The sequence below is a fragment of the Athene cunicularia genome (genome assembly GCF_003259725.1).
Source record: "Athene cunicularia isolate RWA chromosome 1 unlocalized genomic scaffold, athCun1 chr1_part2, whole genome shotgun sequence".
NCBI classification, from domain to species: domain Eukaryota; kingdom Metazoa; phylum Chordata; class Aves; order Strigiformes; family Strigidae; genus Athene; species Athene cunicularia.
Genome location: NW_020799092.1, coordinates 44,313,542 through 44,328,043, shown reverse-complemented (window position 1 = coordinate 44,328,043; position 14,502 = coordinate 44,313,542). Strand labels below are relative to the sequence as shown.

The window sequence follows — 14,502 nt, the reverse complement described above, 5'->3', positions numbered from 1 at the left end:
TTTCTTGAGTAGTATGACCCAAAGACATGTCCCAAAATCTGTGGCCGTGTTTTGGTTTTGCTGGGTCGATTTTCAACAAAGATGAGCAAGCAGACCTGGCAGACTGCTGTAGGCGGCCATGCTAGCTAGTGTGGAGCAGGGACAGATCTAGTTTGTAGGGATGGAATGCCCTCAAAAGGATATTTTTAGTTGCCTCCAGTTATTCATGAAACAGCCATTATAACTGCAGTTAGATAACTAAGAAAACGTTCATCAACTTTCAGATTTAAGAAGGCTTTTTTTTTTTGAAAACTGACTTCTGGGATCCTGCTGTTCTCTTTGAAAAAATGTTTGCTTGCTGGGAAAAGGTTGGTTTAATTTACTCATACAAGTCTCTGATTCTTTGTTTAGCATTTATGAGAAAATGCATGCTATCTCTTATTGTATAATTGTTTCTTATTAATAATAACTGTTAGTTTTACTGTAGCAGGGTTTATTCAGCATTTCTTTATGGGATAGCAGTAATGAGGTATAGGAGATCCTGTATCTGATGGTTTGCTGCATTTTATTGTATCTGCATTAAGACTTGATAGTTTGAAAATGGCCACTGTATTAAAAATTAACTAAACGCTTTTATGAAATCCTGCATAGTGAACTGGATTATGGTGTCATGGTTGTACTTTCTGTGTATAGAACAAACTTCTGGTCAGTAGACGCAAACTTTGGATGTTATTTCAAGTAAATGGCAATACAAATAAAGAGATGCTGTTACCTAGAAAAGTTTCCCATTTTGTTTGTTTGTTTGGGTTTTTTTATGTCAGCATGCTGATGCTTTCAGTTCTTCAGAGGAGACTGGAGATGCTTCATGCATGTCAGCTTGTATGAACAAAACTACACGTGAATGTGCATGTATATGAAATTAGAAAACCTTGTGTGGTATGAAATAAGTTTGGGGAGTGGATGAGGAAAGGATGTAGTAGCTGTGAAATTTGAGACATGTTTTCAGAATTACTGTATTATTCCCATAAATAACAAACATTAGCAGCTGCTTACCAGATAAACCTTCTCAATACTGTGAATTCAGGGGTTGTAAAACTTAACAAGGTCTTTAGGCATCTGTATGGCTCTTGGGAATGTTGGTTTTGGTCTGTTGCAAGAGATAGTGCAAGCACCTTCATGTGAGCGAATGAAAGATCATGAGAAACTTATGAAATACCTTTAATGCTTGCTGCACTGTAGCTGAGAGGTGCTGTGAACTTGCTTGCATGACTGGAAGAGATTTTGTAGTTTTTCTGGAAAAGGTTATGAGATGAACACACCTCACTGAGTGGTGTGCTGTAATCTGTGTAACTGGCCTATTAATCAGAGTAAATTGATTTCTATGCCCAATTCCTCCTTACTCCAAATAAAGGAGATTAATCAATCCAGAGGTTTCTGAGGGAGTGATATGTGCACATGGGTATGAGCAGTTCTTTCTGATACTTGCACACTTTCTTTGAAACACCTGTGTTATTTTGGCAAGATAGTGACACTGAATTCTTTATTACAGAGAGTTGTAGTCTGGTTTTGCCTTTTCTTTAAATTGCTCTTTTGCGGGATATAAAGATCTCCATTAAAAAAACTCTCCAAGTCTGTATTAACTATGAAATTAGGCTAGATACCACATGAATAATGGTTCTTCTTTAAGTGTTAAAATCTTGGTGGCAAGAAAACCTTGGAGCTGCTTTCTTTGTGCTAGGTGAAAAACTAGCATCATTCAGCAGTTACTGTGTCTTGAATAACCGTCCATAGTTTCCATATTGTGTAATAATTAAAGTGATAGCCTGCTTAGGTTACACCTGGTGATAATGGTGTATGTCCTGCATTTGTCAGTTGATATCAGTATTTAATTGTTTATGTCTTGTTATATATGCAATCTTACAGTGGCAGCAGTAATGCTAAAATAGTTGTTCTATTGATCAAAATGGTATTTTATTGTGTGTTCTAGGTGTTGGGGGTGATTTATCTCTTGCATCATGCGTGAATACAAGCTAGTGGTTCTTGGTTCTGGAGGTGTTGGAAAGTCTGCTCTGGTAAGTACTTTGTGAGGCAATTCAAATATGTTTCCTTAGGCTTCTTGTGTATCTTTCCTCTAATACACTCTCTACTAACCCCTATGTCTTTTATGTCAGTGTGCACAAATAAGAGCAAGTGTAAGTAATGACTGGCTATAACAGGTACATCCTCTCCTGGGTGTACCTACGTCCATCGGTGTGCTTTTCCATGCTAATATTTTTGTATGGGGCTGGTTGATGGTGCTCAGTCAGATCTCTGTCTGACTTACACAGTGAAGTGCATAGGCACAGTATGCACGTGAAGGTGTCTGGCTTCGCTGAAGCCATAGTTCTATGGGAGATCAAGCTGCTTCATGAAACCCACACAATGAACTGGTTTGCCTGTGTCTGGCCTTGGTAATTCCTGTCTCTAGAAAGGTGTTCAGGATGCTGTTGGCTTAATGTTTGATAGCTGTCTCTAAAGCACTAATGTTTGCTTTATGCAAATACAAATATATGTTTGCATGTTTGTAGGAAGTTTAACATGTTTTCTACATCTTTCCCTGCAAGTAGGTATATAGCTGTGGCAGGTAGATATTGTAAAGCAAAGAATTCATTCATTTTAGTTAAATGATTACAGAAAAGTTTAGTCTGACCTAGACTAGCACTGAAAAAGTTCACAGAATATGATGTTCTCAACCTAAGAACTTCACATCTTATAGTTCAATTGTGCACCTTGTCATAAAGTAAGGTCTAGAGGCCTACTCTGTCAGGTAAGAACTATTATCTTGAAGTGGTTCCTAAAGGAAAACTTAAATGAGAAATCATGTTAGATTGTGAAAGAACTTTTTCCTTCACCTCTTGAATTCTTTATTTTACTGCAGCATTTCTGGATTTGAACCTGTCTGCTCTGACTTGGCTATCGAGTCTTAAAGTTCCATTTGCCTTGTGCTAAAAACTTCTATGTGCTAGGTACACAGGAATATCTTACTGAGTCTAGTTAAGACTAGTAAATGCTGGCAGTCATTTTTTGACTAATTCCTGTGCTGGCAGATAAGTAGCAGAAGAGACAGTAGTTCTAAATGCAAATGTAAAAGCGATGCAGCTGTATAGTATCCTATTCATCTAAAAACTAATAATGATTCCAAGAGTGAGACAAACCTTAAATTAATACATGCTTTAATTCTTGCTTTCCAAGTGGGAGTGGATAAAGGTGTAGCATTGCTTCATCTAACAGTACTTAAATAGGCCTATATATCTAACTTCCTGATGTTTCTTATAGTTATGTCAATCATTTAACTTGCCTTCAAAAAGCGTACACCTAGAACAGTAATTTGTGCAGTGTTCACAAAATGTGGCTATACAAGAAGAATCTTACAAGAACTTTTTTTGTTGCAGACTGTACAGTTTGTTCAAGGAATATTTGTTGAAAAATACGATCCTACGATAGAAGACTCCTACAGAAAGGTATATGGAAAAGACCTCTAGTATTACAGAAACTTAAAACTGCAGTGCATACTGTCAAATATTTGAGTCATTGTTTGGAAAAGGGTATGCCTGGTAATGCCACATAGTACCAGGTAACTTAACAAGTTTGAAATGTAAAGGTGCTTTTAAAGTCTGTCTAAAAGGAATAATTCAATAATTGTTTTTTAATGTTGAAACATAATACCTTACTAGTAAGTCAGTTAAAAATGGTAATTTAATTGTCAGAATTGGGAATATTGATTAAAGAAAACAAACAGGGAAAAAAAAAACCAAAACCCAAAACACACTACTGCTTTTTATTTTTTATAATATTATTCGTTTGTGTGTCTTAGTATCTGTGGGTAGATTTGGACTTGTATGCTTGAGATTCTACACTTCTTTGCTACTAGAAAATCTGCTAAAAACAACTTCATACTCGCCTTTAGAACACTGGAACCATACTGTATTCCTGACAGTTTAACTGATAGCTTGATATGCTTCCATTAGATGGATTGTTGTTTTATTAATAAGTTAACACAAACCTATAATGAATGAACAAACACAGTGGTCTGTTAGTTTATCTCTTCCCATTTTCAGCATAACAGGCTGAAAGGTCTGACTCTGCTTGTGTCATCTTGAATCTCCATATTGCTCACTCTTCAGTTTCAGCTGAGACCATGATTAATATTCTAGGCTAAGATAGTTTACATCTGGACTGCAAAAGAGTTAACCATTTGGTGAAGCAACCTAGTTTTTGGCTGTGTCTGTTTCTTATTCTTTCTTTTTTTTTACTGAATTACTTTTCAGATGCATTGATATTCTGATGTAGCTCACCATGTGGCCACAAAAATGCTAGTGTCTATACAGGGAAGGCAAGATGCACAAACCCTAGCTGGGAATGGACAGAAACTGCAGGACTTACTCTTTCAGCAATGAACTGTATTTATATTGGAATAAAGAGGCTGCATTAATAGCTGTTGCAGCCTGTAGTCACCAGAATTTCTTCTGAACAGAAGAGGAATTAGTGAGAGCAAAATGATAATTTCACACTTGTTTTCTTTGACCTCACAGAAACCAGTATGCTGGAAAAATCCTAGTCTGTTTTAAGCATGTGGGCTTCCAGCCAAAGCTGAACTCTTACTAAAGGAAACAACAGCAACAACAAATTCTGTATAGCCACTTACTTTTTCTGTATTAGACGAGCAGGAATTTTGGACCCTATCCCAATGTTTGGTGAAGGACTTTGCTGGTTCGGGCCCAATAAATGACCTCAAAAATATTCACAAGCTGAACTAAAGTGAAAAGTTTTCCTTTGTTATGTATTTACATTCTTCAGGTCATACTAGATTCATGATGTTTGCTGGGTGAATTTTTCCAAAGACTGTTTCCATGGAGCCTGAAAAAGTAAAGCCATCTTAAGAAATTTTGCCTTTTGCTAATTAATTTTTTTTTTTTTTTTTTAAGCAGAGATCTTATAATGTTCCTTTCAGGTTTGGTCCTGAAATGACTAGGAATCTCTCTGTGAATTCTTCTTTTCAAATCAGCCAGATTGTTGAAGTCTTTCTTAAGTCTGGACAATACTTTATGCAGTTGTTTTCTTCCCCTCACTGTTACAATTCTAACTTGCTTCTTGACTTGGGTGACTTTAAAATGCATTGGTTTGGCAGTTTCAGTTCGATACTATTAAGGTTAAATCTAATTTAGTAATATTTGAAGTTGAGAGGATATGGCTTGAAATATTTTAAGTTTGTCTGGAACTAAATAATTGAGCATGAAGTCTTGAAACTTGATGCCTTGGTTTACTCCCCAAATATTTCTTCATAAAGGGAATAAATGCTGCTTAATTAGCTGAATAACTTTGTCAGCAATATGTGCTAAAATAGTGGTTATTGAAGGAATCTAAATCCCTAGGGGACATGGGGGAGGTGAGAGGGGTGGAAATACTCCTCTTCCCCACCTCCTGATCTCAAATCTTCTAACAAAAGACAAGCTCAAAGTTAAAGTAGTGATAATGCATGTATCAGGAATAGGGGTGCAAAATTCTTTGAGTGCTGATCTGCTAACTAGAAATTTTACATGCAAGTGGAAACAAGTGAAGTGTACCAATAGCATAAAAGAAAAAAAAGTGGGTAGCCTGCTTGGAACTCTTGAAGGTTCTTCTGTGTCCTTCGCTGCCCTCACAGCCAATTTTTTTGAGGTAGAAACCAGATGGAGGAGTTCAGAAGTAGATACAGAAACTGATCCGACTTCTTAAACCTTCTATTTTTTCCAAATTTTTCTAAGCTGGATCAGTTTCCTAATAAATGTCACTAAAGGCTTGTTTTGGGGACATTCCTCTTAGTGGTTTGCTTGGTTTATTCCTTGCCGTGTACTACTTATTCTCTTGTTGATCTAAATTACTATTGAATGAGCATTAGTGTGCCCATCCAATTTTCTAGCTTTCACCTGTACTTTTCTTTCAATCTGTGCATGATCCCTGAAACAAGAAGAAATTAGTTGTGCTAGTTGCTGATACCCATCATTACAAATTTAGTAGCCTCCTCTTTAATAATCAAAAATCCCTAATCACTGTGCAAAGTGGTACTTGGCTTCTGATGTTGCTTTTGAAAATGTCACTAGGGCTCTTTGAAAGGCTTCTTCCCACTGTTTTCAAAGTGTACACCCATATAAACTTCTTAAGCCATTATGTTGCTTTATGCATTATAAATTTGCCTATAAAAATCACACAATTCCTGGTGCCTTTGGAGGGGGTAGAGTTGCAAGAGGGAAAATTCTAACCACATCCTTCTTTCTTGACAGCAAGTTGAAGTAGATGCACAACAGTGTATGCTTGAAATCTTAGATACTGCAGGAACGGTATGTAAAACCAACTTTACTTAACACTGATGTACAGCGTTAAAAGCAACAAAAGCTGTAGGGATGTAAATGGTGACACATTTCCTTCCTGATTTTGTAAAGATTAACTGTGGTCATTGCGTTGGATTAAAGGATGTTCTTTAACATACTAGTATTTAAACAAAACTTGAGTATCGCAGCACAAAATTGATGGCAAGTTTTCTGTGAGCTCATATTCTGTAATACGGGAAGCATGACACTGAGCATTTTAAAAGAGGTCGTGCTGCTGTTTTAAGTTTTCATATTGGCCAGAGAAAAACGTAGGCCCAATAGAAATCAAACCTGAGTGACTGTTGCTGTAGAGAATTACATGCTTCCTTCTCATGTCCTTTTTCTTTAATGTGTGAGATGTACTCTGACATTGAGATAAAAATAGTATCTCTTTAGTCAGCTTACGGGAAGTCAAAGCACAGGGTTTGTGCTGACCCTTTGCATACTGGTCAGATTTTTCTGACTAGTTTCAAAATTACTGAAACCCATAATTTCCTTCACTGATTCCAGTGACCATAAGCTCAAGACCCTTGGAGTGTAACATGTGTTCTCTGAACTGTAATAGTAATCTGGTCCAATAACTTGTTTAAACTGCATATTAGAGTAAGGACATGTAAAACTACAGAAGGATGGAGTGGCTGTTCTCTTAAAATAAATGGCACTTTTCATCTGACATACAGCAAGGGACTTGGTGAGTGAGTGATCAGGCACAAGATAACAGTCACCAGCGTGTGAAAGGCAAATGCTATTCCACAGTCATACTGCTGGTGAGAGTTTTCAAACAGGGAGAAGTCCTAATAGTGCTGTGCAGCGCCCTAGCGAGTCTTCATACACAATATTGTAGTTGTCACCAAAGTCTAGGAAATGTGACATCTATGGAATGTCTCCATCCTCTAGTCAATCTCCTTGTGAAAATTAAAGTAGAATTGAACATAGGAAAGTGCCTAGACTACAAAATGGAGGCTGAAAAAGGATGCATTTACTTTACGATGGGTTGTGAAGAACAATCAGGAGATACGAAAAGTTGTATGTAAGGAGAGATTTGGGAGAAATGTAATTTATGTAATCGATGGATTATACTTTACCTTCTACTGCACCTCTTCTCTTATGAAATTACTCTAGTTTCTGGGACTTTTTCACAGGGTATAGACAATATTTAGATGTTGGTCAGCCACACCAGATAATGTTCCAAACTTCAAATTTCTTTAAAAGCAGTTTAGTTTACTATAATGCTTATAGTCAAACAGTAAAATGTTGGTCAGTTTATCAAGGGGGGAAGGGGGCACAAATGCATCATATTTGTTGACCTGAAGTATATAGCAGTTTGTGCAAGGAAAGTGCAAATTGAATGCAACATCTGTATCTATTTTTTAATTACAGGAACAGTTTACAGCAATGAGAGACCTATACATGAAAAATGGACAAGGTTTTGCATTAGTATATTCCATCACAGCACAGTCCACATTTAATGATTTACAGGATCTAAGAGAACAGATTCTTCGAGTCAAAGACACTGATGATGTAAGCATCTTGTAACAATGCTTAATACTTAGATTTAGTTGTAATGTGTACACTGTGGTTGCTTCCACGCTTTAAGAGACAAATCGACCAATAGGTGCATAGTACAGAAATGCTATTCTTAAGGCAAACTGGAAAATTGTAACTTGTCGTGTGGTATACAAAAAATTGTCTTTTTAATCTCTTCCTTTAAAATACTCTATTTGAATCTGAGTATAACCTTATTCACTAGTACTGTAGAAAACAATCCTAAAGCAATTCTATTCTTACCTCAATTACTATGAATGAAAGTTTAAAAAACCCTACAGTTTAATTTTTCTCTTCAGTATGCCTACTGTTTATGGTGTTTTAAAAGCACAAACTTCTAAGTTCTTACAGAAGACAGTACTGTAGCTTTAAACTTGCATGTTATGTAGCTTTTATATTTTGTATGTGTGCTTACAAGTAAGCTTGGTCACACTATTTCCACACAATTTCAACGTGCATTATTAAAGCTATAAAGTGAGGCTAAAACATTCCAGTTTATAATTGATTAATAAAAACTTACTACAGTTGTAGGAAGTGATTATTCAGTCCCTTAATAAAAGGAAGAAAGGTATTTCAGATGTGAAATAGCAGTAAGAGTGTGTTTTTAACAGAAGCACCTTGAAAGTTGTAGCCATCAGGCAGAAAAAAAATTTTTTTAAGAAGGAAGCAATGAACAGTTTTTAAGTGTGATTATGTCATTTGAACTGCGCTCATGGAAACTTTTGGTGCCTTCCTTACTGCATGCATCCACATACGCTTCTGCTGTCAGCAGAAACAGAATGTATTAAACATTTTCATTTCAAGAAGGTTCATTGTGACTTTTGAAATACAATCCACCTTACACTTTATTAACCATAAGCATTTGTGGGTCTTGCCTATGTTCAGCAGTTTCCTACTAGAAGTGATTTGGTAGTATTTCCTTGGAATTGTATTTATTTTTAGAACACTCTTCTCAGTCTTGAAAACCATTCCATAATATCAGGAGAAAGATAATGAGCTTCAAGTTGCAACTTTAGTTCTCACCAAAATTTACATAAAGTTTTCCCTATGACAAAGCCTAGGCATGACTTGCTTTCTCAGTGAGGGGAAATTCAATGGTCAAAATATGGTGGTAAACCTTTTTTCAAACACTTGAATGTGGGAGAAACTTAGCTGTGTCCTTAAATTAGTAAAAGAAAAAAAAAAACAAACCCACAACCCAAACAAACTTTGTGTGATTGTCTTTTCTTGAGACAAAGGTCAATTTTCTGTAGTTAGTAATTTTGATAAGGTAGCATGTTTCTTCTCTCTGTGTGCATTAGCTTACTAATAAGAACTGTGTGAGAAAACCGCTCTTGAAAGGAGTACAGATACATTGGATGTGGAGGAATGGTGAAAGGAGCTTTAGTGTCCTTCATTATGCTACCCAGTGCAGGCCACTTTTTTCCAGGATTTCTGAACATGTAACAGTCTTGTGGCAGATTCTTTACAGTAGACTTCTTGATGCCTTAAACATCTAAAAATCTCATTAGGTCATCTAGAAGATGGAAAGTTTGCTCAATTGGCAGTGTACTGAATCCTCAAACCATTCCCACCCCTGCCCTGCCAAACAGCAGGCAAAAAATGCAGTCACTGTGACTTGAAGGTGAAAGTATTGCACAACTGTAAACTTAAGTTTCAGTTGTACCAGAGCTTGATTATTCTGGAAGTCAGGATCTTCTAAGGATTCAGATAGGGTTTTAGGTATGCATTTACATTGTGTCTTCCCAAAATGTTAATGATTTCATTTGCTGGTATTAAATTGTTTTGTAGGTGCCTATGATTCTGGTTGGCAATAAGTGTGACTTGGAAGATGAAAGAGTTGTGGGAAAGGAACAAGGTCAAAACCTAGCAAGGCAATGGAATAACTGTGCATTCTTAGAGTCTTCTGCAAAATCAAAGATAAATGTTAATGAGGTAAGGCACATTACCTGTGGGAGGACGGGTGGCAGGGAGAGAAGGATGGGACACTGTGTTCTGGTAACCAAATGTTTACCGTTTGTCAAGGAAGAATTAACAAAATTATGAATAACATTCACTATAATGAACAAAACTGTACCCTACTACTGTGACAATTTGTGAGACGTTTATATTAAGGGATGCATTTAGGTTTGACTTGGGACTTTTTCAAATTACATTAATTTTAGTATAATTAGTTTTCAAATTCTATTCATATGAATATTGACTTTCATATGAAATTTCAAATTATTTTCATATGTATTCTTTTTTCTTGTTACATTCCCTAGCTGATACAGTCTCTATCAACTGAGAATGTACTGCTAGACGTATATTTTTTTTAAAGACCATTAGAAGAGCTAAGTCCTTAAAGCCGTAAAGAAAACAGGACAAAAGCTTTCTGTACTATCTAGCTACTTATTTAGCAGGAGCTAGGAGACTGATCAAACACATGCACTTTTGGAACTTGCTGTAGTGCATGGCTGCTTATCCAGTGGGAGTGCCAGCATAAAGAAAGGGATGCAAAAATTTTTTTGAGAAAGAAGCTCTTAGTATTTACATTGCTGGAACAGCTTGAGTTTTATGATAAACCCTACAGTTCATTCTGTTTTCTGGAAAAGAGCGTTGGTAGCATCAGTCAAGTTGAAAGGGCCTCTGTGCAAGGCTTGCATGTAATCAAAAGTGTATGGTGGTTTTAAGCACAGCTGATTTCAAGAATAAGTAATGTGTGTTTAATTAGTTGGGAAATTCTGGAAACTATTCAGTTTTTCTTAAACACAGATTAATCAGCTCAACTATATTAAAAAGTCATATGTTTAATAAACTAGAACTTCCATCAAGTACTAAAAGCCCTTGTTGGAATGTTTTCTGCTTTGCAGCCTGTGCTTAGGAAACTGCTCGATTGGCTTTAGTATGAGGACTTCCTTGATTTAGGAGATGCAGAAACAATTGGAACAATGTCAATTATGAATGAAACAGATGCTGTTTATTGTAGCATGTAGCCTTGTCTTAAATTAGACTTTCAACAAAATCATGTTCTAATTAGAATTCTAGGAGGCTCAAGGTGTGAGTCTCATACATGAGTTACTTTTCTAGGAAACGTTATGCTTACATCATGCTATAGTCTGAAGAGGCTGCTGAATTAATTCTCTAGACCAGTATTTTTAAAGTATCTGGAAAAGCATAATCTCATTCAAATAGAAGAGGCTATTATTGAATATGCAGTGTACTTGAGTTACCATGAAAATGTGTATTTAAAACTTGCTAGAACTTCCTTTATAAGAATATCCTTAGTGATTTGAGTTAGAAGAAAGCTGTGGCCTGTTTCTTGACCTCAGTGCTAAATTGCAAAGTAATAGCTTATAGTAGTTGATCACTGTAGCATGTATTGTGTGCGTTCAGATAAATTTGACCCAGAGATTGAATAGCTGCAGACTATAGATGCCTTTCCAGTTTACTTCATTGAAAGTGGAAAACCCTTGGTAGACAATTATCTTGAACAGAAAAACACCCCATTCAGGTATTCAGTATACAATTTAACTTTATGGATTTGTGATAACTAAATATTTACAGGGGTTCTTGGTTATCTGAGTACGTGATGTGTGAAGATTCAAGGCATAGGGTTGTGAGAGAAGCCTTTTAATTCTAATAACCAACTGATTTTTGTGTTCTCAGATCTTTTATGACCTTGTGCGACAAATTAACAGAAAAACTCCAGTGCCTGGAAAAGCACGCAAAAAGTCATCATGTCAGCTACTTTAATACATAGCTGTACTGTAGCTCTGAGCCAGGTAAACCTTTTTAAATTCTCTGTGTTACAGTTATTAAAAACAAATAAAACAACCACCAGAAAACTTGACAACTGTGGTAGCTGTTGATGCAGAACAGCATGGGAAATTCTTGATTTACATTATCATAGAAATTTTTATGGTCTTTATTTTGCCATCCCAAAGTCAAAACTACAAATACATGCAAGGTATCAAATTTTTTTCAAACTTTAAGGTGTTGATAGGGCTCACATTAACAATGTTTGTTCTGCTACTTCAGAACTTTAGCTTTTGGAAACAGCGTTTTCTCTTTTAAAGGCTGATAGTATGTACTGCAAGAGCTCAATTATCAGGAATACATACTGTAAAATACTGTAGTTTGTGTGCTAAAATGTCACTTCCTGCTTTGAACTCCTGCATATATTTGCATGATGTCCTGGGAATTTAGCTTGCTTTCTTTGGACTCAGTGAATATTTTATAGGCTGCATTGTAATTCATACATTTGGAAGAGAATGGTGAAGTCGATAATTGTAACACTCCAAATATTTGACCTGGAGCTATTGGTTACTAGATCAATTTCTTACTTGTTGGCAGTTGGCTAATGTTCTACATGACTAAATCCATGCTTTAAGAATGCGGCTGAAGGCTCAAGCAAGCTCCAGCCTGCTCTTTAAGCAAGCCTTTTCAGAAGTTAGCCAGCAGGCATGAATTTTTTTCTGCAAGTTGTTCTTGGGCTGGTTGTTTCCCTCTTTCCACCTCCAAGCCTTAGTATGGGCAGAGGACTCTCTTGATTTGACCTGACATCATGTAAGTTGCCTGTTCATCTGATGCCCTTCAATTTTACTGGACAAATGGTGGTTTGGTTGCTTCAGTGCTATGATTCATTGTTTTGCCATCTGATAGACTGGAGGATCCTGGTAGTATGTGTCACTGTCATAAATTGCATGCTTTTATTAATACTCAAATTGTGCCATGTCTAACTCTTTTTGGTATCAGTGTTAAACTTTACATAATTTGAACAACTTGAATTAGTTCAAAGTAAAACTGAGAGGGTTCCAAAAGTATTAGCTAGGGATGGCGGAAATGGCTTTTCATTTCTTTAACTGGTCTTTTGATTCAGGAGCTTTGATCCTTCAGATGTGTTTTTGTTTTTAAAACCACTGGAACTACCATACTGTAAGCAAAACTAGTCCCACCCATCACATACTATTACCATAGTTGAGCTTGCATTACCAGGTGTATCCCAATCCAGTTTTACTAATTGAGATAGTCTGTTACTTGTATGTGTACAATAGAAATTGTATTAGTAGAGGAGAAGTGATAAGGTTATTTTCTAAGTCTGTTTGCTAACAACTTTGTTAGTTCCTGCTTTATTTCTTTTAACTAAAGAGCAATGACAGATAGTTGTTACTAATACTAACCTCATGTTTTGTTGTTACAGGTCTGAAGAACTGTTGCCCAATTCAACAGTGCCAGCATTCCAACTTTATTAAACCTACCAACATCTTAAATGGACTTTCCTGTGGTGGTACCCTTTAAGAAATGGATGAAAGCTACTACATCAGTTTGCACATTCTAATCACTTTCCAGTGTCATGAGAGATTTTTACTTATAAATATTCTAAGTGTATGCAACTGGTAAAACCAGAGCCTACATCCAGTATTACCGATAAGAGACGTTGTTCATCCACCAATGTTGTACATGTATGAAAACTGTGTACTGTATACTTCAACAATCCCCACTTTCTATTGGAGAGTACAATAATGTAAATCCTAAAAGCACCACTATTTTAGCATAATAAAAGAAAGTCCAAAGAGCTCCTATATAGACTACTCCAGATAACTTTGCTTCATCGGTATTTGTAGCTTATTGTAACTTTTTTAAAGAAATACAGGATCATCATCGTCATCGTATTGTACAAAAGCGCTTTGATTAACACAACAGCTATATAGTTTTTTAATTTTAGGAAAAACCTGTGGAGACAGTGATCTAGTCTTTAAGAGTCCTTTCAGTATAACGTCTGACTAAAGACATGGCCTTTAATATCTGTTGGGAAGGAAATGTCCAGACTTTTCAACCTTTTATTGTATGTTTCCTTTTCCTTGTTTACATAGGGAACAATGTTTATAGTTGTGTGTACAGTGGGGGTCTACAACAAGAAGTGTATATTTTAAAACGATTTTTTAATGATTTAACAATTTTTTGTAAATCATTTTTGGGCTTCTGCAGCTGTAGATTCTCACTGTGAATTCCCTTGCTTGCTCATGCATAAGTGTATTTGCAATACCAAATATACAGGTTTAGTACTTTTGCCTGTTAGTGATTGTTTTACATGTGTAACGTTTTGGTTGAGATGTTAAATGGTGGAAGAGTACTGTGGATGTGAATGTGGGAAGTAATTTTAATCATGTGTAATTGGTCACAGGGCCTAAGTTGCAGTAATTAACTTTTGCCGATTTATTTAACAATGCCTTGTTGCTTTGTATGCATTAACGTTTGGGTGTAAAGATTGTGTGTATATCCAACAGGGAGCCACAGTATTTAAATTGACCAACCTAATGTTACAACTGCTTTGAGGTGGCCAAATGTAAACTAAAAGCCTTAATTAAAGTGGTGCAATTTTGTATGACTTAGCATCAGTAGTTCAATAAATTTGGATTGCCATGCAAGGGCTTGCATTACAGTTATATACTACTTGAATGTTTTGTGTTTTAGTAGTGCTAGTAAATATTGATTTTAAATCTCTTGCACAGTGCAGATTCGTACATCTTAGGACAAAAAGGAACCATTATGACTTTGTCTTCTGACAAATACATGCCGTAGATATTTCTTCTAATAGCATCCCATGTGC

General features: G+C 36.1%; 1 protein-coding gene across 1 annotated transcript; it reads left to right on the top strand.

Moving 5' to 3' along the window:
• The first annotated feature begins 1,962 nt into the window (after positions 1 to 1,962).
• On the top strand, positions 1,963 to 14,334 carry RAP1B (RAP1B, member of RAS oncogene family). Its single transcript, XM_026861926.1, has 7 exons — positions 1,963 to 2,051; positions 3,411 to 3,479; positions 6,279 to 6,335; positions 7,746 to 7,886; positions 9,702 to 9,845; positions 11,559 to 11,674; positions 13,093 to 14,334. Exons 1-6 carry the CDS (start codon positions 1,995 to 1,997, stop codon positions 11,643 to 11,645), a joined length of 555 nt encoding a protein of 184 aa, XP_026717727.1. The 5' UTR covers positions 1,963 to 1,994; the 3' UTR covers positions 11,646 to 11,674; positions 13,093 to 14,334.
• The last annotated feature ends 168 nt before the right edge of the window (positions 14,335 to 14,502 follow it).

Coding starts and splice junctions, on each gene's coding strand:
- RAP1B (XM_026861926.1), top strand. CDS start 1,995: ATGCGTGAATACAAGCTAGTGGTTCTTGGTTCTGGAGGTGTTGGAAAG. Junction 2,052..3,410: donor GTGTTGGAAAGTCTGCTCTG/GTAAGTACTTTG, acceptor TTTTTGTTGCAG/ACTGTACAGTTTGTTCAAGG. Junction 3,480..6,278: donor TAGAAGACTCCTACAGAAAG/GTATATGGAAAA, acceptor CTTTCTTGACAG/CAAGTTGAAGTAGATGCACA.